Source organism: Mobula hypostoma, chromosome 9 (assembly GCF_963921235.1).
Source record: "Mobula hypostoma chromosome 9, sMobHyp1.1, whole genome shotgun sequence".
In the NCBI taxonomy this organism is placed as follows: Eukaryota; Metazoa; Chordata; class Chondrichthyes; order Myliobatiformes; family Myliobatidae; genus Mobula; species Mobula hypostoma.
The window spans coordinates 49,196,360-49,222,279 of NC_086105.1; the positions used below are offsets into that span (position 1 = coordinate 49,196,360).

General features: G+C 47.9%; 1 protein-coding gene across 1 annotated transcript in view; it reads left to right on the top strand.

Moving 5' to 3' along the window:
* The first annotated feature begins 5,855 nt into the window (after positions 1-5,855).
* The window catches only part of LOC134352236 (NACHT, LRR and PYD domains-containing protein 3-like), a 72,497-nt gene continuing 52,432 nt past the window's right edge, over positions 5,856-25,920 (top strand). Inside the window, exons 1-2 of the mRNA XM_063059528.1 lie at positions 5,856-5,879; positions 8,075-8,293. Coding sequence (XP_062915598.1) covers positions 5,856-5,879; positions 8,075-8,293 — 243 coding nt within the window. The remainder of the gene's footprint in view (positions 5,880-8,074; positions 8,294-25,920) is intronic.

Sequence of the window (25,920 nt, forward strand, 5' to 3'; positions counted from 1 at the left end):
GGGAGAGAGAGGAGAGAATGATTGATAGAGAGAGGGCATGGAAGAGAGAGAGGGAAAGAGACTAGATAGGGACACTTCATATTGTCGTCCGCTGACAAGTTTCAGCCCAACCTGAGGCATTTCAAATTATAGTCAGAGATTTCAACCAGGCCTGTTTGAAGAAAACACTGCCAATTATCACCAGCATATACCCTGTAGCACCAGAGGTCCCAACACAAAAGACCACTGCTACACTAAGATAAGAAATGCTTAACGTTCCTTGCCCAGACACCATTTTGGTAAATCTGAGCACTTGGCTGCCCTCTTCCTTCCTGCATATAGGCAGAACCTAAAAAGCAAAAGTAAGGCTCCAGAGATTAGGAGAACTAAGAGCTGGTGCAGGAGGCAGAGGAATGATTACAAGATTGTTTTGAGTCAGTGGACTGAGCCGTGTTCAAGCTCTCATATGGAGATCTGAATGAGTACACCAGGGTTGTAACAGACTTTATTAAAACAGCTGTAGACAAATGTGTCCCCATTGAATCATTCAGCATCTTCCCCAGTCAGAAGCCCTGGATGAACCATGAAATCGGAAGTTTGCTGAGGGCCAGATCATATGCGTTCGAGTCTGGAGACCAAGAATGCTAGAAGAGGTGCAGATATGATCTCCAGAAAGCCATCTCTCAGGCAAAGTGGAGATTCCAGACCAAACTGGAATCAATGCGAGACGTTTAACAGCTGTGGCTGTGTTTGAATGCTATAACCTCCTACAAAGTTAAATCAAGTGACATGGGGGACAGCAGGCCTTTGCTTTCAGATGAGCTCAATGCCTTCTATGCTCGCTTTGACCATTAGAACATGGAGGAACCGTCATGAACCCCTACATCTCCTGATGACCCTTTGATCTCAGTATCAGAAGTAAATGTGCAGGCTGACTGTGGGAAAGTGAATCGAACGGAAGCATCCAGACTAGACAGGGTACCTGGCCATTTACTAAAGACCTGTGCTGACCAACTGGCTGGTGTGTTCAATAATATCATTAACCTCTCGCTTTGGCAGTGTATGGAACCCATCTGCTTCAAGCAGGCTTTAATTACACCAGTGCCCAAGAAGAGCATGGTGATCTGCCTCAATGACTATTACCCTGTTGCACTTACATCCACCGTGATGAAGTGTTTTGAGAGGTTGGTGATGGAACATATCAGCTCCTGCCTGAGAGGCAACTTGGATCCACTCCAATTTGCCTACTGGAGCAACGGATCCACAGCAGATGCCATCTCATTAGCTCTTCACCCAACCCTGGAACATCTGAATAGCAAAGATGCATACATCAGGATGCTCTTTATCGATTACAGCTCAGCATTTAATACCATCATCCCCTCAAAACTAATCAATCAGCTCTGAGACCTTGGCCTCAATACTTCCTTGTGCAATTGGATTCTGGATTTCCTCACTCGTAGACTCCAGTCAGCTCAGATTGGCAAAAACACCTGCTCCACTATCTCCATCAGCACAGGTACACTACAGGGCTGTGTGCTTAGCCCCTTGCTCTACTCACTTTATACCTATGACTGTGTGGCTAAGCACAGCTTCAACACCATATTCAAGTTTGCTGATAACACCACTGTTGTGGGCCATATCAAAGGTGTGATGAGAGAAGGGAGATTGAAAATTTGGCTGAATGGTGCCATAACAACTACCTCTCACTCAATGTCAGCAAGACCAAGGGACTGATTGTAGACTTCAGGAGAGGGAAACCAGGAGTCCATGAGACAATCCTCATTGGAGAATCAGAAGTAGAGGGGGTTAGCAACTTTAAGTTCCCGGGTGTTACAATTACAGAGGACCTGTGCTGGACCCAGCATGTTGATGCAATTATGAAGAAAGCACAGCAGTGCCTCTACTGAGCCAAAAGGGTGAGGATCACTACACTAGATATGCAAAATCAAAAAGGGTAGCAAATACGGTACTCAAGGTGTTGTATCTCAATGTACGGAGTATAAGAAATAAGGTGGATGATCTTGTTGCACTATTACGGATTGCCATCACTGAATCATGGCTGAAGGTTGGTTGTGCTTGGGAGCTGAATGTCCAAGGTTGCACGTTGTATCAGAGGGATAGGAAGGTAGGCATGACTCTACTGGTAAAGAATGGCATCAAATCAGTAGAAAGATCTGGCATAGGATCGGAAGATGTTGAATCCTTGTGGTTTGAGTTAAGAAATTGCAAGGGTAAAAGGACCCTGATGACAGTTACATACAGGCCTTCCAATAGTGGCTGGGAGGTGGACCATAGATTACAACGGGAAAAATGACACAAAGGTGGGTGGTATTGTAGATAGTGTAGAGGATCGTTGAAGATTGTAGAGAGATATTGATAGGATGCCGAAGTGGGCTAAGAAGTGGCAGATGGAGTTCAAACTGGAGAAGTGTGAGGTGGTACACTTTGGAAGGACAAACTCCAAGGCAGAGTACAAAGTAAATGGCAGGATACTTGGTAGTGTGGAGGAGCAGAGGGATCTGGGGGTACATGTCCACAGATCCCTGAAAGTTGCCTCACAGGTGGATAGGGTAGTTAAGAAAGCTTATGGGGTGTTAGCTTTCATAAGTCAAGGGATAGAGTTTAAGAGTCGCGATGTAATGACGCAGCTCTATAAAACTCTGGTTAGGCCACAATTGGAGTACTGTGTCCAGTTCTGGTCGCCTCACTATAGGAAGGATGTGGAAGCATTGGAAAGGGTACAGAGGAGATTTACCAGGATGCTGCCTGGTTTAGAAAGTATGCATTATGATCAGAGATTAAGGGAGCTAGGGCTTTACTCTTTGGAGAGAAGGAGGATGAGAGGAGACATGATAGAGGTGTACAAGATAATAAGAGGAATAGATAGAGTGATAGCCAGTGCCTCTTCCCCAGGGCAGCACTGCTCAATACAAGAGGACATGGCTTTAAGGTAAGGGGTGGGAAGTTCAAGGGGGATATTAGAGGAAGGTTTTTTACTCAGAGAGTGGTTGGTGCATGGAATGCACTGCCTGAGTCAATGGTGGAGGCAGATACACTAGTGAAGTTTAAGAGATTACTAGACAGGTATATGGAGGAATTTAAGGCGGGGGGTTATATGGGAGGCAGGATCTGAGGGTCGGCACAACATTGTGGGCCGAAGGGGCTGTACTGTGCGGTACTATTCTATGTTCTATGTTAAATAGAAAAGGCGTGTCAAAAGGGCAATGTTGTGATAGTCATGGGTGATTTTAACATGCAGGTCGATTGGGAAAATCAGGTTGGTAATGGATCTCAAGAGAGTGAGTTTGTTGAATGCCTAAGAGATGGCTTTTTAGACAGCTTGTCACTGAGCCTACTAGGGGATCAGCTATACTGGATTGGGTGTTACATAATGAACCGGAGGCGAAAACGGAGCTTAAGGTAAAAGAACCCTTAGGAACCAGTGATCACAATATGATTGAGTTCAACTTGAAATTTGATAGGGAGAAGGTAAAGTCTGACGTAGCAGTATTTCAGTGGAGTAAGGGAAATTACAGCAGTATGAGAGAGGAGTTGGCCAAAGTAAATTGGAAGGAGCTGCCAGCAGGGATCTCAGCAAAGCAGCAGTGGCATGTGTTTCTGGGAAAAATGAGGAAGGTTCAGGACATGTGTATTCCAAAAATGAAGAAATACTCAAGTGGCAAAATAGCACAACTGTGGCTGACAAGGGAAGTCAAAGCTACTGTAAAAACAAAAGAGAGGGCATACAGCAAAGCAAATTTTCGTGGGAAGACAGAGGATTGAGAAGTTTTTAAAAACCTACAGAGAGCAACTAAAAGAATCATTAGAAGGGAACAGATGAAATATGAAAGCAAGCTAGCAAATAATATCAAAGTGGATAATAAAAGCTTTTTCAAGTATGTAACAAATAAAAGAGAGATCAGACTGAATATAGGACTGCTAGAAAATGAGGCAGGAGAAAAAATAACGGGCAACAAGGAGATGGCAGGTGAACTAAATGAGTATTTTGCTTCACTCTTCACTATGGAAGACACTAGCAGTGTGCCAGATATTGTAGTGTGTGAAGGAAGAGAAGTGAGTACAGTTACCATTTCAAGGGAGAAGGTGCACAAAAAGCTGAAAGACCTAAAGGTACATAAGTCACCCGGACCAGATGAACTGCACCCTAGCATTCTGAAAGAGGTAACATTAGAGATTGTGGCGGCATTAGTTATGATCTTTCAAAAATCATTGGACTCTGGTGCCAGAGGATTGGAAAATTGTAAATGTCACTCCACTCTTTAAAAAAGGAGGAAGACAGCAGAATGGAAATTATAGACCAGTTAACCTGATCTCAGTGGTTGGGAAGATGTTGGAGTCAATTGTTAAGGATGAGGATGGGATTATGGAGCCCTTTGTGACACAGGACAAGATAGGACAAAGTCAGCATGGTTTCCTTAAGGGAAAATCCTGCCTGACAAATCTGTTGGAATTCTTTGAGGAGATTACAAGTAGGATAGATAAAGGGGATGCAGTGAATTTGGACTTTCAGAAGGCCTTTGACAAGGTGCCACACATAAGGCTGCTTACCAAGTTAAGAGCCCGTAGTATTACAGGAAAGTTACTGACGTGGTTGGTGCATTGGCTGATTGGAAGAAGGCAGTGAGTGGGAATAAAAGGATCCTTGTCTAGTTGGTTGCCAGTGACTAGTAGTGTTCCATAGGGGTCACTCTATATGTTGGGACCACCTCTTTCTATGCTGTATATAAATGATTTAGGTGATGAAATAGATGGCTTTGTTGCCAAGTTTGCAGATGATATGAAGATTGGTGGAGGGGCAGGTAGTGTTGACGAAACAGATAGGATGCAGAAGGACTTAGATAGATTAGGAGAATGGGCAAAAAAGTGGCAAATGAATTATAATGTTGGAAAATGCATGGTCATGCACTTTGGTAGTAGAAATAAATGTGCAGACTATTTTCTAAACAGGGAGAAAATCCAAAAATCTGAGATGCAAAAGGACTTGGGAATCCTTGTGCAGAACACCCTAAAGGTTAACTTGCAGGTTGAGTCAGTGGTGAGGAAGGCAAATGCAATGTTAGCATTCATTTTAAGAGGTCTAGAATACAAGAGCGTGGATGTGATGCTGAGGCTTTATAAGGCATTGGTGAGGCCTCACCTTGAGTATTGTGCACAGTTTTGGGCTCGTCTTAGAAGAGATATGCTGGCATTGGAGAAAGTCCAGAGGAAGTTCAGAAGGATGATTCCAGGAATAAAAGTGTTATCGTATGAGGAATGTTTGATGGTTCTGGGTCTGTACTCAATGGAATTTAGGAGGATGAGGGGGGATCTCATTGAATCTTTTTGAATGTTGAAAGGCCTAGACAAAGTAGATGTGGAAAGGATGTTTCCCATGGTGGGAGAATCTGGGACAAGAGGGCAAGCCTCAGGATAGAGGGGCATCCATTCAAAACAGAGATGCAGAGAAATCTCTTTAGCCAGACGATGGTGAATTTGTGGAAATTGTTGCAATGTGCAGCTGTGGAGGTAAGGTCATCTGGGTATATTTAAGGCAGAGATTGATAGGTTCTTGATTAGACATGCATAAAAAGGTTATAGGGAGAAGGCCGGGAAATGGGGTTGAAGAGGAGGAAAAAAAAGGATCAGCCATGATTGAATGGTGGCGCAGACTCGATGGGCAGAATGGCCTAATTATGTTCCTATATCTTATGGTCTTATGGTCTTATACTTCCCTAGGAGTCTGGGGAGATTTGTCATGTCATCAAAAACTTTTGACAAACTTCTATAGATGTGTAGTGGAGAGTGTATTGACTAGATACATCATGGTCTGGTGTGGAAACACCAATGCCCTTGAAAGGAAAATCCAAGAAAAGGTAATGGATTCATCCCAGTCATCACAGGTAAGGCCCTCCCAACCATTGAGCACATCTATACGAAAAGCTTTCGTAGGGAAGCAGCATCCATCATCAGTCAGGCCATGCTGTTTTCTTGCTGCTACCATCAAGTAGAAAGTACAAGGAACTCAGGACTCTCGTCACCATGTTCAGGAACGGTTACCACCCCTCAACCATCAGAGTGTTGAACAAAAGGAAATAACTACACTCGCTTGCCCATCCATTGAGATGTCCCCACAACCAATGATCTCATTTTAAGAAATCTTTATCTTGTTATTTCATGTCCTTTTTATTTATCGATATTTATTTATATTTGAATTTGCACAGTGTCACTATATGCACCCAACTGCACTAGCTCCCAGGGTTTAGATGCTCTGGCTCTCCGAAATATAGATAGCTGATGCAGCCCCCTTAAAGATTCAGGTGCCCTGCTAATGGCAACTATGTTTTGGCGCTGGGAAGTTAATACTTAAAGAACACATGAACTGAGGTTGGTTGCTCAATCGTCAGAACAACTTCAAAGTTTAAAATAAATGTATTGTCAAAGTACGTAGATGTCACCATTTAGGATTATAAGACATAGGAGCAGAATTATGCCATTCGTCCCATCAAATCTGCTCTGCCATTCCATCTGCAACAAAGGTGGCTGCCAGGCGGGGTTGAACCGGGACTGTTATGACAAAGTTCGGCATCTTGAACTTGTGGACTACCAAAGGAGACCTAGAACAGCTGGACTCAAGTGCAGGTACAACGCTATTACAGTCTGGGCATTTGAGTTTATTCCCAGTGTCCTCACAAAGGAGTTTGTACATTCTCCCCGTGGGTTTTCTCTGGGTGCTCCTGTTTCCTCTCACAATCCAAAGGCATACTGATTAATAGGTTAATTGTAAATTGTCCCATGAGTAGGTTAGGGTAGTGTTTCCCAACCTTTTTTTTTTAGCACATTGCCCCCCTAAAGCACTTTCATACTTGCCAACACCCCCCTCTCCAAAGCACCTTCATATTTGGCAACACCCCTCTTAAGCACAATATACTTTCCAACACCCTCATAGTGTAAAAACATGTCTACCATATGCTTACATGAGAAAAATGATTCTGCTTTAAATTTTTATTTGTCTTTAAACCTAGCTTACACAATACCTGTGCGTTGTACAGCAGTTTTGATACTAATGTGATCCTTGAGCTTGATGGTTTTTAGCAGGAGTTGAAATATCTGGTTCAAGTTTTTACAGCAAAGGCTTTAATTCCCCAGGCACAACAATGTCCAAACAGTTTCTGTTTTTGTGAGTATGTGGTTCACTGCACTGAAGCCTCTATTAACAAGGTAGGAGGATGGAAATGCAATGAAGGGCAGGTTGGTTCTTATCCAAAGACCAGAGAACTTCATATGACAGTGTAGCCACTTAGCACAAAAGCTCAAACAACAGGAATTCTGCAGATGCTCGAAATTCAAGCAACACACATCAAAGTTGCTGGTGAATGCAGCAGGCCAGGCAGCATCTCTAGGAAGAGGTACAGTCGACGTTTCAGGCCGAGACCCTTCGTCAGGACTAACTGAATCCTCAGTTAGTCCTGACGAAGGGTCTCGGCCTGAAACGTCGACTGTACCTCTTCCTAGAGATGCTGCCTGGCCTGCTGCGTTCACCAGCAACTTTGATGTGTGTTACCACAAAAGCTGACATTTTTGAAAAGCATTTTTTGTTACTTCATCATTCTGAATTTCAATAATTTCTTCTTGTAAAATCTCTTCATTTTCTTCCACCTTGCAAAGAAATGGGTTAATTACACAGTCCAGAATTTCCAGATTGTTCAAGTCCTTGAATCAATTCTGAAAAGCCTTCTTCAGTGTTTAGATCTTGTCCCTGTATAGTTGTTTCACTGCCTTGGTGACTTTGCACAGATCACAGCTGCACTTCTTGAGTTCCTGTTGGTCACCAGCAACCTAAGCTCTGTCTCACATGGAGTACTGCTCACATGGAACTGTTGATCCAGGGTTTCCGGTTTGGGTAGACATTGACTGATTTTTGAGGGACAATCTTTGATGCACTTCCGGATGAAGCTTGTGACCCATTTCATGAACTCAGAGACATCCTCATCATGAAAGACATTCCAGTGATGTTATCAAAGCAGTCCTGTAGCATGGAGACTGTTTGGGCGGACTAACAGTGCACGATTTTAACAATGACCACCTCTTGTTTCAGCTTCTACTTGTACACGAGCAGAAGCAGGATGGAGGAGTGATCAGACTTCCCAAGCGGTGGACGGAGAAGTGTGTTGTAAGCATTGTGGAAGGGAGAGTAGCAGTGGTCGAGTATGCAATCTCCCCATGTGCTCACCTGGAAGTGCTGACAAAACTTCGGAGAGACCTGAATCAGCATTGCTTGATTAAAGTCACCGGCAACGATGAAAGCAGCCTCCAGGTATACAGCCCCCAGGGTGCTGATGGTCTCGTACAGTTCCTTGAGAGCCAGGTCAGTCTCCACGAAGCACAAAACGTTACATTCCTTTGTTTCCCGCTGATAGGAGATTCTGGCTCTCAGTTCACACCGTTTCTTGTCCAGGGATTGAACGTTGGCCAGGAGTATGCTAGGGATTACACAATGGATAGCAACTTGGAATTTCTTTTTTTCACAAATACCACTAAACCAGCATGGCGATCTGTCATATATGGTGCTCCATCTGATGCACAAGAAATCATGTTACCAATCAAAAAACTTCTTTCCTCAAAAATATACATTTGGAGCTTGTTGTAGATTGATTCTCCAATAATATTTGTTTTTAACTTGTTACATATGTAGCTGAAGTAGTTTTGGACAACTCAGAGGAATCCTTGGGGTTGTCAGGTTCACTGGTTGGCTGTATTTCACTGTTTGGTTCCAGGCAGTGCTGTATCGTTGCATGAACTTTTTTCTATAGAACTGTAGAGAAAGTGGAGAGGGCGTACTTGACTTACTGACTGTTAAATTGCATGAACTCGTTCCATGTCACAAGTCAAGTGGAATTGTTGGGCGCCTTGGTTGCTAATATATGCACCCCCAATAATGTCTGACTGATTGGTAAGGTCAGATGAGATTGCTAAGTTTCAGACACGTTATGACGACGAGTGCTCACTGCTTGCAAAGCTATGGCTCTTCCTGTGTTTCAATGCATCATCCTTTTCTTTGGAAGTGCCTGCTCTACTAACAGTCGGTCAAGTCTCGTGCCTCAAGTTAGGATGCCGCTTACTTACCCCTCAAAGACTCTTGAGTGCCCCCCGACAACTTCTATTTCCCTTAATGCCTCCTTAGGACATGTAACTGCCCCTGTTGGGAATCACCGGGTTAGGGTTATATCAGAGGTAGTTGGGCAGTGCGGTTCGTAGGGCAAGAAGGGCCTATTCCACTCTGTATGTCTAAATAGGCATCCGTTAGTCTTGTGAGACCATGGATTTGCACCTTGGAAGGTTTCTAGGTCGCAGGCCTGGGCAAGGTTGTATGGAAGACCGGCAGTTGCCCATGCTGCAAGTCTCCCCTCTCCACGCCACCGATGTTGTCCAAGGTAAGGGCACTAGGGCCGATACAGCTTGGCACCGGTGTCATGGCAGAGCAATGTGTGGTTAAGTGCCTTGCTCAAGGACACAACACGCTGCCTCAGCTGAGGCTCGAACAAACGACCTTCAGATCACTAGACCGACACCTTAACCACTTGGCCACGTGCCAACACATATGTCTAAATAAAATAAAATAGGTACCAGAGGTGAATATGGAGTTGAACGAAGAATCTTTACTTGAGAATTGATTTGTAAGGAACACTGGCTAGGGCTTAAGAATCATGACACACAGTGTAGGTAAACTCAAGATTGAGCAGAGACAAACACCAAGCAGGACACTTAAATGGAGAAACCAAACAATGTACGGGGTCACTGTTAACTAAAACAAGACACGGGTGAAAATAACTAACTAATAATCAGGGGCGGAGGAGCATTGGAGCCTGGAGGACTCTGGTGCCCCCGGGTGATCAGGCCAAAGCATGACAGGATCCCCCATGCCCTCTCCCCCCACCCCACTCCCCACAGTTCAGGGCGATCCAGGTGGTGACAATGGAAGTCACTGAACATGTCCGGGTCCAGAATGTCACAGGAGGGAACCCACGATCTTTCTTCTGGGCCATAACACTCCCAATCCACCATATACTGGATTCAGCCACGAACCAGACAGGAGTCCAGAATGCGACAGACGGTATAAGCTGGCTGACTGTCAAAGATGTGAGGGGCTGGGGGGCAGTTTGCAAATTGGAGCCAGCACACTGCACAGGAAGGGTTTGGATGGGAGAAATGGAAGGTGGGGCTGTTATGCACGGCGTGTGGCAAGTGGAAACGTTAAATGACTGGGTTCATCTGACGTAGAAGCTTGAGTAGTCCATTGTAGCATGATGCTGCTTTAAGAGACTCAACCTGCAGAGGAGGGTCTTTGTTGGAGATTCAGACCCTTTCACCAGGACAGAACGAAGGATACAGCCACCTTCGATGGTTAGCACGCTGCTCCTGGTGCAGAGAGGCCTTCAGCAGGGCTGCCTGATCTTTCTTCTAGCCTGCCAGCAATGACAGACAAACTGTGCAGCAAACAGGACTCCCGCCTCAAACTCCTGATAAGGAAACAGAGGTATTTTTTAAACAAACAGACGCTCAAAGGGAGACCTACCCATAGAAGAGTGGCTGAGAGTGTTGTGAGCAAGCTCTGCACAGATCAGGTATACACTCCAAGTTGATGGGTTGCTGGACACAAGGCATGCCAGGGTTTTCACCAGGTCCAGGTTGATCCTCTCCGTCTGCCCACTGAACTGGAGGTGAAATTCCAATGACAGGCTGACCGTAGCTCCAATGAGCCTGCAGAAGGCCACCCACAACTGGAAGGGCTCTGTAAGAAACAACATCCGGGGGAAAACTGTACACTCTAAGCACTAAACAGTATAAGGTTGGCCATCTCCTGAACTGAGAGAAGTTTGAGAAGGGCACAAAGTGGCAGGCCTTGGAGAACTGGTCCATCAACACCATAATCAAAGTGTTACCTCACAATGGTGGCAGACCGCTAATGAAGTCCATGAAAATATGGGACCAGGGATGGGAAGAAATGGGCAGTGGATGTAGCAGCCACTGTGAATGTGATCAGGGTTTCTTGTTCTGGGCACAGACATGACAGACATGACGTATGATTTTACACCTCCATAGATGCCTGACCACCAGAAGTGCTTTTGATGAACTCCACCAATCGAGTAGTCCCTGGATGTTCATGATGTGTGCTTGCACTGTAACACATCTGAAAGGACAGAGTTAGATATGAAAAGGTGGCCTGGTGGGCTGTTTTGTAACTCCAAGACCTAAAATTAATTGAAAGAAAAACTTGGAAGCAGGGGATAACTTCTGTACGTTTAGTTTTACTTTTGTAAGGTGCATACATATGAGGTGGTGGCATAATGACATAAGCCACTTGTGTATTTCTTACATATAACCCATAATGAATTATGTAAACAAACAAATAATACCTAATTGAACAATATGTAAGGGGGTTTCATCTCTTATGTTACTGCCTAGGCTAATTAAAATGGTTTCTTTGTTATGTTATACTTGGGAGTGCTTCTTTGTTGTGTTAAACACTGAGAAAGTCCTTCCCGCTAGCAGTTTGTTTTGTATTATCTACTGATATAAGGACGAATGAACCAATTGCGATAGTTGTTATGCTTTTGGTGTGTCTGAAGATATTGTATGTGCAGGGTTTTGGGGGAGAAGGCAGGAGAGAGAGACAGAAAATGGACCAGGTGCTGTGAGTCCGCTAATGGGGTCGGACCCCGAGCGGGGCATTCGGCGAGAAGGGGAGACAGAGAGGAACTCGTGCGGAGCATCTGGTCGACCATCATTGTTGGTCCCAGGCAGCCGGTCGAGGTGATCCGATGGGTCGCAGGGTGAAGAAGAAGGGTCCTGAGCTCCAACTGTTTGTGCACAAAGAGATTGAACTTTGATAAGAGTGGCGCTTTTTATTTTCCTTTCATATTTTATTCTCTATTAATTATATAGTTCCAGTAATATCTATAAACTGTAAATTATTTAATCATATCTGGTGTATTGTCTGTTATTTGGGCGGGGTGGGGTACGTCACACAGCTTCCACACAAACTAATTACCCAGTTTGGCAGGGCCGAGGGCTGTTTCCCTAGACGACAGCGAGCCGAGCGACCCTGAGGTTGGCCAGGGGGCTACATTGTGGGGGCTTGTCCGGGATCTGTCCTCCATTTCTTTACCTCAGCGGGAGTGTAGTCAAACTCCCCTCCCTGGGCTCTTGGTTTTCTGTTGGCCTTAGTCAGAACACTTCCTTGATCTTCCCCAACTTGTAAGTCTTCCAATCTTTTCTGAATCGACGTCTTGAGTTTCTGCTGATCCCTTCGAAGGTGGGTCATTGTTTCTTCTCGCTGGATTAATTCATGAGTACATGACCGCAGTGTCAGCTCGGAATTCCGTTGCTCCTTCTCCACGTTGACAAACATGAATTCCAAGTCTGCAATGGTCATCCCACAAGTGCAGCACTCAGTCTCCGGCTGGCATTTCTGAGCACTCAGTTCAGCGGTACAGCTCCCCTCTCTCCCCTGTGTCTCATTCAGATTAACGACCTGGGTTTCCATCCCCAGGTCCACCCCCGTCTGTTCCAACACCAGGAAGTTCAACTGGTATGTCGGGTCATTTTTCTCACATTGCACCAAACTCCTCCGGCCAAAAACTCCTCCATATTTGACACTTCGCTTCGGTCGCCCGGGCTCAGCCACTTGCTTCGCATCATAGTCCCCCCAGGCGAATCCAAGCTCTAGGTGATCATCCACATATGCCAAAACTCCACACACTTTCACTTCCCCCATGGTCTTCCTTGTGCCCCATGAGAAGGATGCAGGGGCTCCGGATATGCCCTTGGGCATTTTTTCGGATCAGAAGAATCCTAGGGAACCAGTAACGGCTGTCGTCGGCTTGACAGCCGCACTCCTTGGGATCTGGCAACATCCATTCCTCAGATCCAGCACATTAAACCACATCGCATAATCCGCTCACACGCTGCCTCCATCTTCCACGGCGCCAGGGTCCAGTTGCCGCGACCTCTCTCTCACTGAGGTCTTCAGCGGTCAACTCCCCCCCCCCCACCCCGTGGTAGTTCGGAGCATCTACTAAGAGGGTCTCACCCTTAGCTACTTTCCCCAGGCCGTACCACCGCTGGGTCTCGCTTAAATTCGGTACCGGCTCAAGGCTGCTACACACGTCCTCAGAAGCAACTCGACACGCTGGGTGCCCAGACAATGCCCCCATGAACTCCAGGGTCATTAACCAATAATCGTCTTCTGGATAACCACTGGCACTGGTACCCAAAATCTCCAGTGCCCTTGCAGTTGTCAAGGGTAAATGCTTCAGACACCAGTTGTAAAACGAACTGTACAACAACTTGACCTGCGCCCCAGGGTCGAGGATGGCTTTAGCATCGCTTCCCTCTATCCATAACGACACCCTGGGGCGTGGTCCCTCTAAGCCTTCAGGAATAGGGTCTTTTCCTTTCGGAAGTTCATTGGTACATTGCTGGGAACGTGCTTCCCCAGAGACCCCAAGCCGTTCCCCCACTGGGCCTCCACTAAGTTTCCCAACACCTCTCTGATCAGCTGAACAACTGAAGGAGGGGCTGATTCCCTCAATTGATCCCCTTGGCACTGCAAGCAATTTAGCCGCCCTCCTAGCCAGAGAAGACAGACTGAAAACTTTCCCCTCTCTTTCAAATAACTGACAGCTGTCACTACGGTGTAAGTGAACCTGACAGTTCTAACACCGTCACCAGTCCGCCTACTTAAACGTTCAACCAATCCCTGTCGCTCTCCCTCAACCGAGCACTGCCACTCAACTAACAACGGAGAGATCCACTCCGCCCCTGCCTCGCACGCCTCCGCCCCTCTTGGGGTGGACACTATCCCAAACGCCAGGCGGAGCCTGCCAGAGCTAGAACATTTATTCGCACACACTATCTCCAAATCAGACCACTCTTTCCTCTCTCTCCCAACAGCATAGACAGCCCCGAGTTCCACCTCCAACTCGTCAATGCTAGTCTGAACTCGAGCAAAGACCTCACCCGCCACACATACAGCAATAACCAGTAAATAACCCAGAGACACATATTACTGATTTAAACAGGCACACCATACAGCATACCAGTTGATCCAATTCCGGACGAAAGCCCACAATATAGCCCCCTGGCCAACCTCAGGGTCGCTGGGCTCACTGTTGTCTAGGGAAACAGCCCTCGGCGCTGCCAACCTGGGTAATTAGTTTGTGTGGATGCTGTGTGATGTACCCCACCCCGCCCAAATAACAGACAATACTCCAGATGCAATTAAATAATTTACAGTTTATAGATATTATTGGAACTATATAATTAATAGAGAATAAAATATAAAAGGAAAATAAAAGGCACCACACTTATCAAAGTTCAATCTCTTCGTGCACAAACAGTTGGAGCTTAGGACCCTTCTTCTTCACCCTGCGACCCGTCGGACCACCTCGACCGGCCGCCTGGGACCAACAACGATGGTCTACCAGACGCTCCACACGAGTCTGTCTCCGTCTCCCCTTCTCGCCGAATGTCCCGCTCGGGGTCCGACCCCATTAGCGGACTCACAGCACCTGGTCCATTCTCTGTCTCTCTCTCCTGCCTTCTCCCCCAAAACCCTGCACATACAATATCTTCAGACACACCAAAAGCATGACAACTATCGCAATTGGTTCATTCCTCCTCATATCAATAGATAATACAAAACAAACTGCTAGCGGGAAGGACTTTCTCAGTGTTTAACATAACAAAAAAGCATTCCCAAGTAGAACATAACAAAGAAACCATTTTAATTAGCCTAGGCAGTATCATAAGAGACGAAACCCCCCTTACAAATATATTTACCATATTACTCAAATTTTAGTGAAATATTAAGTACACTGCATCTCCCAGATCTGCCTCCTGCTGTTGTGCTCTCCTGATGATGGTTTCGAGCCCCCATTGGACCAGTGGCATCAGCCTGGACCTCAGGGAGATGGGTTCTGGGGTGGTGACAAGGCCATTTTGTTCACTCTGGCTGGAGAGGGCATCTGGCTTCTGATTCTTCAAACCTGGGTGGATGATAATAAAATCCAAATGGTTAAATAAGAGAGACCACCAGGCCTGGTGTAAATTTAACCTCTTCACCTCTTGAATATAGGCCAGGTTTTTGTGGTTGGTCCAGACCACAAACAGATGCTTGGCCCCCTCCAGCTAATGTCTTTATTCTTCCACCAACAGCTCTCTTTTCCCTATGTCATAATTCCTTTGTACAGGAGAGAGCCACCAGGAGAAGAAAGCACAGAGATGGAGTCCTTGGTCAGAGAGGTTCAATGCGAGTGAACAGCTCCAACCCCAAAGTTTGAGGCATCCACCACAATATTGAATGGGAGCTCTAGGTCAGGGAGAACAGGTCTGGGAGCCGTAGTGAAGTGATGCTTCCATTCCTGAAAAGCTTCCTCAGCTTCTTGGTTCCAATGAAATGGTCCGGAGGTTCCATTAGTCAGAGCAGGAAAGGGTGCTGCAATGGAACCGAGGTTACAGTACATCCTCCGGTAAGAATGAGAGAACCCCAAAAACCTTTGGAACTGCTTGAATGCGGTGGGTTGCGGCCAATCCCTGATGGCCTGGATCTTGCTAGGTTCCATCTGCAGATTCCACTTAGAGAAAGTGAACCCAAGGAAGGAGACTGTGGAGATGTAAGCTCACTCTTCACCAGTTTATTGAATAGTTGGTTCTGGATTAAACATTGAAGGATCCATTGAATGTGTATGTTGGTCATATTCATGGTAGGTCTTAGAGAAGATGTACATGTCATCCAGTTATATGAAGACAAAATGATTTAGCATCTCTCAGAGAACATAGCTGGAAGACTGCCAGGATGTTGACTGTACTGAATGCCATCGCAAGATATTCGTAGTGGCTAGTGGGGTGTTAAAAGCAATCTTCCATTCATCACCCTCCCAAATAAGGGCCAGGTTGTATGCATTTTGCATGTCCAGTTCAGTAAAGGTGGTTGCCCTTTGCAGCAAGTTGAAAGCCGTAGTTATCAGTGGCAAGGGGTATTGGTTCTTCATTGTGACCTTATTGATCCATCAATAATCTATAACTGGTCAAAGTCCACCATCCTTTTACAGCACTAAGAAGAAACCCAGACTGGCAGTGGATGTAGAGGGTGAATGAAACTTAGACACTAGGGCATCGTGGATCTACTCCACCATGGCTATCCTTTCTGGAGCTAACGGGGAATAGAGTATTCTTTAGGGTATACAGGTTCCAGCCAGCGATTCAATTGTGTAGGTTCAGTGAGGTGCGAGTGCCCTGGCCCTTTGCTTACTAAAAACCTTTGGCAGACCTGCTTACTTTTGAGGAACCTGGGACAGTCTGGGAGAGGCAGGAGGCATCCCAAGAGAAGCAGGAGGCATCCCAGGAGAGGCAGGTGGGCTCAGCAGCAAGAACATCTGTGGAGTGCACTGGTGGACCAGTCAATTTGAAGGTTGGGAGGGTTAACCAGGGGTGTCCTAAGATCAATGGGATTCTCAAGGGAGTGAATAGGGTGAAACTGGACAGTCACAGTATGCTTTTCCGTATGTAAACAGATGAGAGCAGTTAGGTGGGAGATCCTCCCAGGGCCCAAGGTCTTCCATTGAGAACCAAAGCTATCACCAGCTGATTGAGATGGACCAGGGGAACTCGAAGATGTCTTTTTAGCCAAGGTGCATGAAATTTCCTGCTGTGCCAGAATCCACAACGGCTCCAAGGGCATGTTATTTTTCCTCCAGGAGATGGACGCAGACCTCTCAACCCAGGATGTAACAGACCTGAGAGAAATGGAGGAAAAGGTTCACAGACCTCCTGTCTCTGGACTGGACTAGTCTGAACAGGCAGAACAGAAATGGCCCATCAGAAGCAGCACTTTCCCTCATTCTCCATTCCCACTTAGTTGGAGCAAGTTGGATTCTGTCCAGCTGCATTGGCTCCTCTGGATGAAGTTGGGGGAAGTCGGGGGTTTGCGTGTACAATTGCATGAAGGATGATGAGGATGGAGGAGCTCAGAGACTTGCAATCCTAGAGGACTCATTACAGTACTCTGAGCAAGAAACCCTCTATACAAACCTGTATAATCATCAAATTGCACGGGCACCAGCAGGTCCGGAGACTCGGGAGTTGGGGTGGCAGCAGGGATTTGCTGCCTCAGCCAAGTGATCTTAGTGAGTGTCTGCAAGGTGGTCAAGATCTGATGGAGCACATGCTCATGTCCATTCGCCATGTCCCTTCCTGGCTGGCCAGCATTGACTGGAGATGTTCTATTCTGCTGGGTCCATGTAGTTTGCCACATTCTTGCTGTAACAAAGGTCATGGTTTCAGTCCAATGCTTTTCTTTTCTTCAATTAGGTGCCCAAAATTGCTCACAATATTCCAAGTGCAGTCTGACCAATGCCTTATAGACCTTCAACATTACATCCTTGCTTTATATACTAGTCCTCCTGAAATACATGCTGACATACATTTGCCTTACTTACCACCAACTCAACCTGTAGGTTGACCGTCAGAACACAACCCTTTGCACCTCTGATTTCTAAATTTTCTCCCCATTTAGAAAACAGTCTACACATTTATTCCTTCTACCAAAATGTATGACCTTACACTCCCCTATATTGTTTCCATCTGCCACTTCTTTGTTGATTCTCCTAATCTGTCCAGGTCCTTCCGCAGATTCCCTGCTTCCTCAACACTACCTACCCCTCCACCTATCTTTGTTTATTCTGCAAATTTGGCCACCAGGGCATCAATTTCATCATTCAAATTATTGACATGTAACGTGAAAAGAATCAGTCCCAGCATCAAACCCTGTGGAACAGCACTTGTCACCAGCAGCTAACCAGGAAGGGGACACATTCCCCCCACTCATTTGGATGATGCCACAGCAGTGTTTAAGAATGGTATTGGAAAACTCAAACATATCAAGGGCAAAATAGTGTTAAATTTAAATGTCACACCCTAGTTTTACAAAGCCTATCTGATTCCTTATGCAAACACGAGGAATTCTGCAGATGCTGGAAATTCAAGCAACACACATCAAAGTTGCTGGTGAAGTTAGTCCTGATGAAGGGTCTCGGCCCGAAACGGCGACTGTACCTCTTCCTAGAGATGCTGCCTGGCCTGCTGCGTTCACCAGCAACTTTGATGTGTGTTGCTGGTTCCTTATACCATCTGTGATAAAGTAGCCAGCGATCTTGATTGCATGCTGGCGGAGCAGACTCGATGGGCCGAATGGCCTACTTCTGCTCCTTTGTTTTGTGAAAAATAATTCTTGCCAATATTGAGTGGGGCCCATGGACCCAGGCGGCAAAGAAGGATAGGCCTGTCAGGATCTGTGGTGATCTTAAGGTCAACATCAGCCCACTGCTGAAAGTAGTTCGATACTCTGTACCCAGATTATCAGAATCAGAATCAGGATTAATATTACTTGCATATGTCATGAAATTTTTGGTCTTTGTGGCAGCAGTACAATGCAATACATAATAATAGGAAAAATGTGAATTACAATAATTATATGTACATATTAAATAAATAGTGCAAAAATAAAAAAGTAGTGAAGTAGTGTTTCTGGTTTTGATACCAGTTCAGAAATCAATGGTGGAGGGGAAGAAACTGTTGCTGAATCGTTGAGTGTGTGCTTTCAGGCTTCCTGATGGTAGCAATGAGAACAAGGCACGGCCTGGGTATGGGGGTTCTTAGTGATGGACACTGCCTTTCTGAGGCATCGATTCTTGAAGATGTCCTGGATACTATGGAGGTTAGTGCTCATGAAGGAGCCAACTAAGGTTTCAACTCTCCGCAGCTTATTTCAATCCTATGCAGTAGCCTGCACTCGTACCAGACAGAGATGCAGCCAGTTAGAATGCTCTCCACAGTACATCTGTTGAAATTTGTGAGTGTTTTTTGTGGCAAAGCAACTCTTCTCAAACTCCTAATGAAATATAGCCACTGTCATGCCTTCTTTCTAACTGATAAGTTGGGTCTAGGTTAGATCCTCAGAGATATTGACACCCAGGAATTTGAAATTGCTCACTCTTTCCACTTCTGAATCCTGTTCTCTAACATTTCTGATAGAGGATATCTTTGGAAATCTTTCTGGAGAGAAACATTTCAGTAAAGTGGACTTAGCAGAGGTCTAGCTACAAATGGAAGAAGAGTCCAAAGTGTTTCTCAGCATAAACACTCTCAAAGGGATTTATCTCTATAACAGCGCAGACACGAGGAAATCTGCAGATGCTGGAAATTCAAGCAACACACACAAAAAATGCTGGTGGAACGCAGCAGGCCAGGCAGCATCTATAGGAAGAGGTACAGTCGACGTTTCGGGCCAGGTCCTGACGAAGGGTCCCGGCCTGAAACGTCGACTGTACCTCTTCCGATAGATGCTGCCTGGCCTGCTGCGTTCCACCAGCATTTTTTGTATCTCTTTAATAGGCTTATTTTTAGACAATAGGCTTATTTTTGGAGTAGCATCTACGTCTACACTCTGGAGGAAAGCTATGGACCAGGAGTTGCTAAACTGTTTGGCTACTCAGTGCTACCTCAATGACATTATTGTTACTGGTAAGGAGGAGAAGGAACGTCTCCAAAATTTCAAGAGAGTGTTATAAAGGTTGGAAGATTATAGGTTCAGACCACAATGCAACCAGTGTAAATTCTTTCAACCAAGCATCACTTACTATGAACTCACCACTGACACACAAGCGTGCTGAGAATATTCGAGCAGTGGCGGATTCCCCAAGGCCAAAGGACATGTCACAGTTGTGGTCCTTTTTAGGATTTGTCAGTCACTATAACAGGTTCCTGCCAAATTTGATTACTGTGTTCCACCCCTTGAACTCATTGCTACAGATCAGGAAGAAATGACAATGGACAAAGCAGTGTGAGGTGGCTTTCCAAAAGGTAAAGGAAATGATGACATCAGACACTGTATTCACACATCATCATCCACATTGTCCACTGAAGTTTGCCTGTAACACCTCGCCTTATGGAATAGGTGCAGTCAGGTCAGATGTTATGAGTGATGGAAGTTAACATCTCATAGTCTTCGCATCACATTCCCTTACTGCAATAGAGAAAATTACACGCTGATTGACAGAGAAGCCTTGAGTCTGGTTTGGGGTGTAAAACACTTCACCCGGTATTGTATGGGAGAGGATTTATCCTCATAACTGATCAACTACTGGTGTCCATTTTCAATCCACAGAGGGTGTTCTGCTAACAGCAGCAGCATGAATGCAGAGATGGGCTCTGTCGTGTGCTCAGAGAGAGAGAGATGGGCTCTGTCGTGTGCTCAGAGAGAGAGAGATGGGCTCTGTCGTGTGCTCAGAGAGAGAGATGGGCTCTGTCGTGTGCTCAGAGAGAGAGAGAGATGGGCTCTGTCGTGTGCTCAGAGAGAGAGATGGGCTCTGTCGTGTGCTCAGAGAGAGAGATGGGCTCTGTCGTGTGCTCAGAGAGAGAGAGAGATGGGCTCTGTCGTGTGCTCAGAGAGAGAGATGGGCTCTGTCGTGTGCTCAGAGAGAGAGATGGGCTCTGTCGTGTGCTCAGAGAGAGAGATGGGCTCTGTCGTGTGCTCAGAGAGAGAGATGGGCTCTGTCGTGTGCTCAGAGAGAGAGATGGGCTCTGTCGTGTGCTCAGAGATAGAGATGGGCTCTGTCGTGTGCTCAGAGATAGAGATGGGCTCTGTCGTGTGCTCAGAGAGAGAGATGGGCTCTGTCGTGTGCTCAGAGAGAGAGATGGGCTCTGTCGTGTGCTCAGAGAGAGAGATGGGCTCTGTCGTGTGCTCAGAGATAGAGATGGGCTCTGTCGTGTGCTCAGAGAGAGAGATGGGCTCTGTCGTGTGCTCAGAGATAGAGATGGGCTCTGTCGTGTGCTCAGAGAGAGAGATGGGCTCTGTCGTGTGCTCAGAGATAGAGATGGGCTCTGTCGTGTGCTCAGAGAGAGAGATGGGCTCTGTCGTGTGCTCAGAGAGAGAGATGGGCTCTGTCGTGTGCTCAGAGACAGAGATGGGCTCTGTCGTGTGCTCAGAGAGAGAGATGGGCTCTGTCGTGTGCTCAGAGAGAGAGATGGGCTCTGTCGTGTGCTCAGAGAGAGAGAGAGATGGGCTCTGTCGTGTGCTCGGAGAGAGAGATGGGCTCTGTCGTGTGCTCAGACAGAGAGATGGGCTCTGTCGTGTGCTCAGAGAGAGAGAGAGAGATGGGCTCTGTCATGTGCTCAGAGAGAGAGATGGGCTCTGTCGTGTGCTCAGAGATAGAGATGGGCTCTGTCGTGTGCTCAGAGAGAGAGAGATGGGCTCTGTCGTGTGCTCAGAGAGAGAGATGGGCTCTGTCGTGTGCTCAGAGAGAGAGATGGGCTCTGTCGTGTGCTCAGAGAGAGAGATGGGCTCTGTCGTGTGCTCAGAGAGAGAGAGAGATGGGCTCTGTCGTGTGCTCAGAGAGAGAGATGGGCTCTGTCGTGTGCTCAGAGAGAGAGATGGGCTCTGTCGTGTGCTCAGAGAGAGAGATGGGCTCTGTCGTGTGCTCAGAGAGAGAGATGGGCTCTGTCGTGTGCTCAGAGAGAGAGATGGGCTCTGTCGTGTGCTCAGAGAGAGAGATGGGCTCTGTCGTGTGCTCAGAGATAGAGATGGGCTCTGTCGTGTGCTCAGAGAGAGAGATGGGCTCTGTCGTGTGCTCAGAGAGAGAGATGGGCTCTGTCGTGTGCTCAGAGAGAGAGAGAGATGGGCTCTGTCGTGTGCTCAGAGATAGAGATGGGCTCTGTCGTGTGCTCAGAGATAGAGATGGGCTCTGTCGTGTGCTCAGAGAGAGAGATGGGCTCTGTCGTGTGCTCAGAGATAGAGATAGGCTCTGTCGTGTGCTCAGAGAGAGAGATGGGCTCTGTTGTGTGCTCAGAGAGAGAGATGGGCTCTGTCGTGTGCTCAGAGAGAGAGATGGGCTCTGTCGTGTGCTCAGAGAGAGAGAGAGATGGGCTCTGTCGTGTGCTCAGAGAGAGAGATGGGCTCTGTCGTGTGCTCAGAGATAGAGATGGGCTCTGTCGTGTGCTCAGAGATAGAGATGGGCTCTGTCGTGTGCTCAGAGAGAGAGATGGGCTCTGTCGTGTGCTCAGAGAGAGAGATGGGCTCTGTCGTGTGCTCAGAGAGAGAGAGATGGGCTCTGTCGTGTGCTCAGAGATAGAGATGGGCTCTGTCGTGTGCTCAGAGAGAGAGAGAGATGGGCTCTGTCGTGTGCTCAGAGAGAGAGAGAGATGGGCTCTGTCGTGTGCTCAGAGAGAGATGGGCTCTGTCGTGTGCTCAGAGATAGAGATGGGCTCTGTCGTGTGCTCAGAGAGAGAGATGGGCTCTGTCGTGTGCTCAGAGAGAGAGATGGGCTCTGTCGTGTGCTCAGAGAGAGAGAGAGATGGGCTCTGTCGTGTGCTCAGAGAGAGAGAGAGATGGGCTCTGTCGTGTGCTCAGAGAGAGAGATGGGCTCTGTCGTGTGCTCAGAGATAGAGATGGGCTCTGTCGTGTGCTCAGAGAGAGAGATGGGCTCTGTCGTGTGCTCAGAGAGAGAGAGAGATGGGCTCTGTCGTGTGCTCAGAGAGAGAGATGGGCTCTGTCGTGTGCTCAGAGATAGAGATGGGCTCTGTCGTGTGCTCAGAGAGAGAGATGGGCTCTGTCGTGTGCTCAGAGAGAGAGATGGGCTCTGTCGTGTGCTCAGAGAGAGTGATGGGCTCTGTCGTGTGCTCAGAGAGAGAGATGGGCTCTGTCGTGTGCTCAGAGAGAGAGATGGGCTCTGTCGTGTGCTCAGAGATAGAGATGCGCTCTGTCGTGTGCTCAGAGAGAGAGATGGGCTCTGTCGTGTGCTCAGAGAGAGAGATGGGCTCTGTCGTGTGCTCAGAGAGAGAGAGAGATGGGCTCTGTCGTGTGCTCAGAGATAGAGATGGGCTCTGTCGTGTGCTCAGAGATAGAGATGGGTTCTGTCGTGTGCTCAGAGAGAGAGATGGGCTCTGTCGTGTGCTCAGAGAGAGAGATGGGCTCTGTCGTGTGCTCAGAGATAGAGATGGGCTCTGTCGTGTGCTCAGAGAGAGAGATGGGCTCTGTCGTGTGCTCAGAGAGAGAGATGGGCTCTGTCGTGTGCTCAGAGAGAGAGATGGGCTCTGTCGTGTGCTCAGAGATAGAGATGGGCTCTGTCGTGTGCTCAGAGAGAGAGATGGGCTCTGTCGTGTGCTCAGAGAGAGAGATGGGCTCTGTCGTGTGCTCAGAGAGAGAGAGAGATGGGCTCTGTCGTGTGCTCAGAGAGAGAGATGGGCTCTGTCGTGTGCTCAGAGAGAGAGATGGGCTCTGTCGTGTGCTCAGAGAGAGAGATGGGCTCTGTCGTGTGCTCAGAGATAGAGATGGGCTCTGTCGTGTGCTCAGAGAGAGAGATGGGCTCTGTCGTGTGCTCAGAGAGAGAGATGGGCTCTGTCGTGTGCTCAGAGAGAGAGAGAGATGGGCTCTGTCGTGTGCTCAGAGATAGAGATGGGCTCTGTCGTGTGCTCAGAGATAGAGATGGGCTCTGTCGTGTGCTCAGAGAGAGAGATGGGCTCTGTCGTGTGCTCAGAGATAGAGATGGGCTCTGTCGTGTGCTCAGAGAGAGAGATGGGCTCTGTCGTGTGCTCAGAGAGAGAGATGGGCTCTGTCGTGTGCTCAGAGAGAGAGATGGGCTCTGTCGTGTGCTCAGAGAGAGAGAGAGATGGTCTCTGTCGTGTGCTCAGAGAGAGAGATGGGCTCTGTCGTGTGCTCAGAGATAGAGATGGGCTCTGTCGTGTGCTCAGAGATAGAGATGGGCTCTGTCGTGTGCTCAGAGAGAGAGATGGGCTCTGTCGTGTGCTCAGAGACAGAGATGGGCTCTGTCGTGTGCTCAGAGAGAGAGAGATGGGCTCTGTCGTGTGCTCAGAGATAGAGATGGGCTCTGTCGTGTGCTCAGAGAGAGAGAGAGATGGGCTCTGTCGTGTGCTCAGAGAGAGAGAGAGATGGGCTCTGTCGTGTGCTCAGAGAGAGAGATGGGCTCTGTCATGTGCTCAGAGAGAGAGAGATGGGCTCTGTCGTGTGCTCAGAGAGAGAGATGGGCTCTGTCGTGTGCTCAGAGAGAGAGATGGGCTCTGTCGTGTGCTCAGACAGAGAGAGATGGGCTCTGTCGTGTGCTCAGAGAGAGAGAGAGATGGGCTCTGTCGTGTGCTCAGAGAGAGAGATGGGCTCTGTCGTGTGCTCAGAGAGAGAGATGGGCTCTGTCGTGTGCTCAGAGACAGAGATGGGCTCTGTCGTGTGCTCAGAGAGAGAGATGGGCTCTGTCGTGTGCTCAGAGAGAGAGATGGGCTCTGTCGTGTGCTCAGAGAGAGAGAGAGATGGGCTCTGTCGTGTGCTCGGAGAGAGAGATGGGCTCTGTCGTGTGCTCAGAGAGAGAGATGGGCTCTGTCGTGTGCTCAGACAGAGAGATGGGCTCTGTCGTGTGCTCAGAGAGAGAGAGAGATGGGCTCTGTCGTGTGCTCAGAGAGAGATGGGCTCTGTCGTGTGCTCAGAGATAGAGATGGGCTCTGTCGTCTGCTCAGAGAGAGAGATGGGCTCTGTCGTGTGCTCAGAGAGAGAGATGCGCTCTGTCGTGTGCTCAGAGAGAGAGAGAGATGGGCTCTGTCGTGTGCTCAGAGAGAGAGATGGGCTCTGTCGTGTGCTCAGAGAGAGAGATGGGCTCTGTCGTGTGCTCAGAGATAGAGATGGGCTCTGTCGTGTGCTCAGAGAGAGAGATGGGCTCTGTCGTGTGCTCAGAGAGAGAGAGAGATGGGCTCTGTCGTGTGCTCAGAGAGAGAGATGGGCTCTGTCGTGTGCTCAGAGATAGAGATGGGCTCTGTCGTGTGCTCAGAGAGAGAGATGGGCTCTGTCGTGTGCTCAGAGATAGAGATAGGCTCTGTCGTGTGCTCAGAGAGAGAGATGGGCTCTGTCGTGTGCTCAGAGAGAGAGATGGGCTCTGTCGTGTGCTCAGAGAGAGAGATGGGCTCTGTCGTGTGCTCAGAGAGAGAGATGGGCTCTGTCGTGTGCTCAGAGAGAGAGATGGGCTCTGTCGTGTGCTCAGAGAGAGAGATGGGCTCTGTCGTGTGCTCAGAGAGAGAGATGGGCTCTGTCGTGTGCTCAGAGACAGAGATGGGCTCTGTCGTGTGCTCAGAGAGAGAGATGGGCTCTGTCGTGTGCTCAGAGAGAGAGATGGGCTCTGTCGTGTGCTCAGAGAGAGAGAGAGATGGGCTCTGTCGTGTGCTCGGAGAGAGAGATGGGCTCTGTCGTGTGCTCAGAGAGAGAGATGGGCTCTGTCGTGTGCTCAGACAGAGAGATGGGCTCTGTCGTGTGCTCAGAGAGAGAGAGAGATGGGCTCTGTCGTGTGCTCAGAGAGAGATGGGCTCTGTCGTGTGCTCAGAGAGAGAGATGGGCTCTGTCGTGTGCTCAGAGAGAGAGATGGGCTCTGTCGTGTGCTCAGAGAGAGAGATGCGCTCTGTCTTGTGCTCAGAGAGAGAGAGAGCTCTGTCGTGTGCTCAGAGAGAGATGGGCTCTGTCGTGTGCTCAGAGAGAGAGATGGGCTCTGTCGTGTGCTCAGAGAGAGAGATGGGCTCTGTCGTGTGCTCAGAGATAGAGATGGGCTCTGTCGTGTGCTCAGAGAGAGAGAGATGGGCTCTGTCGTGTGCTCAGAGAGAGAGAGAGATGGGCTCTGTCGTGTGCTCAGAGAGAGAGATGGGCTCTGTCGTGTGCTCAGAGATAGAGATGGGCTCTGTCGTGTGCTCAGAGAGAGAGATGGGCTCTGTCGTGTGCTCAGAGATAGAGATGGGCTCTGTCGTGTGCTCAGAGAGAGAGATGGGCTCTGTCGTGTGCTCAGAGATGAGATGGGCTCTGTCGTGTGCTCAGAGAGAGAGATGGGCTCTGTCGTGTGC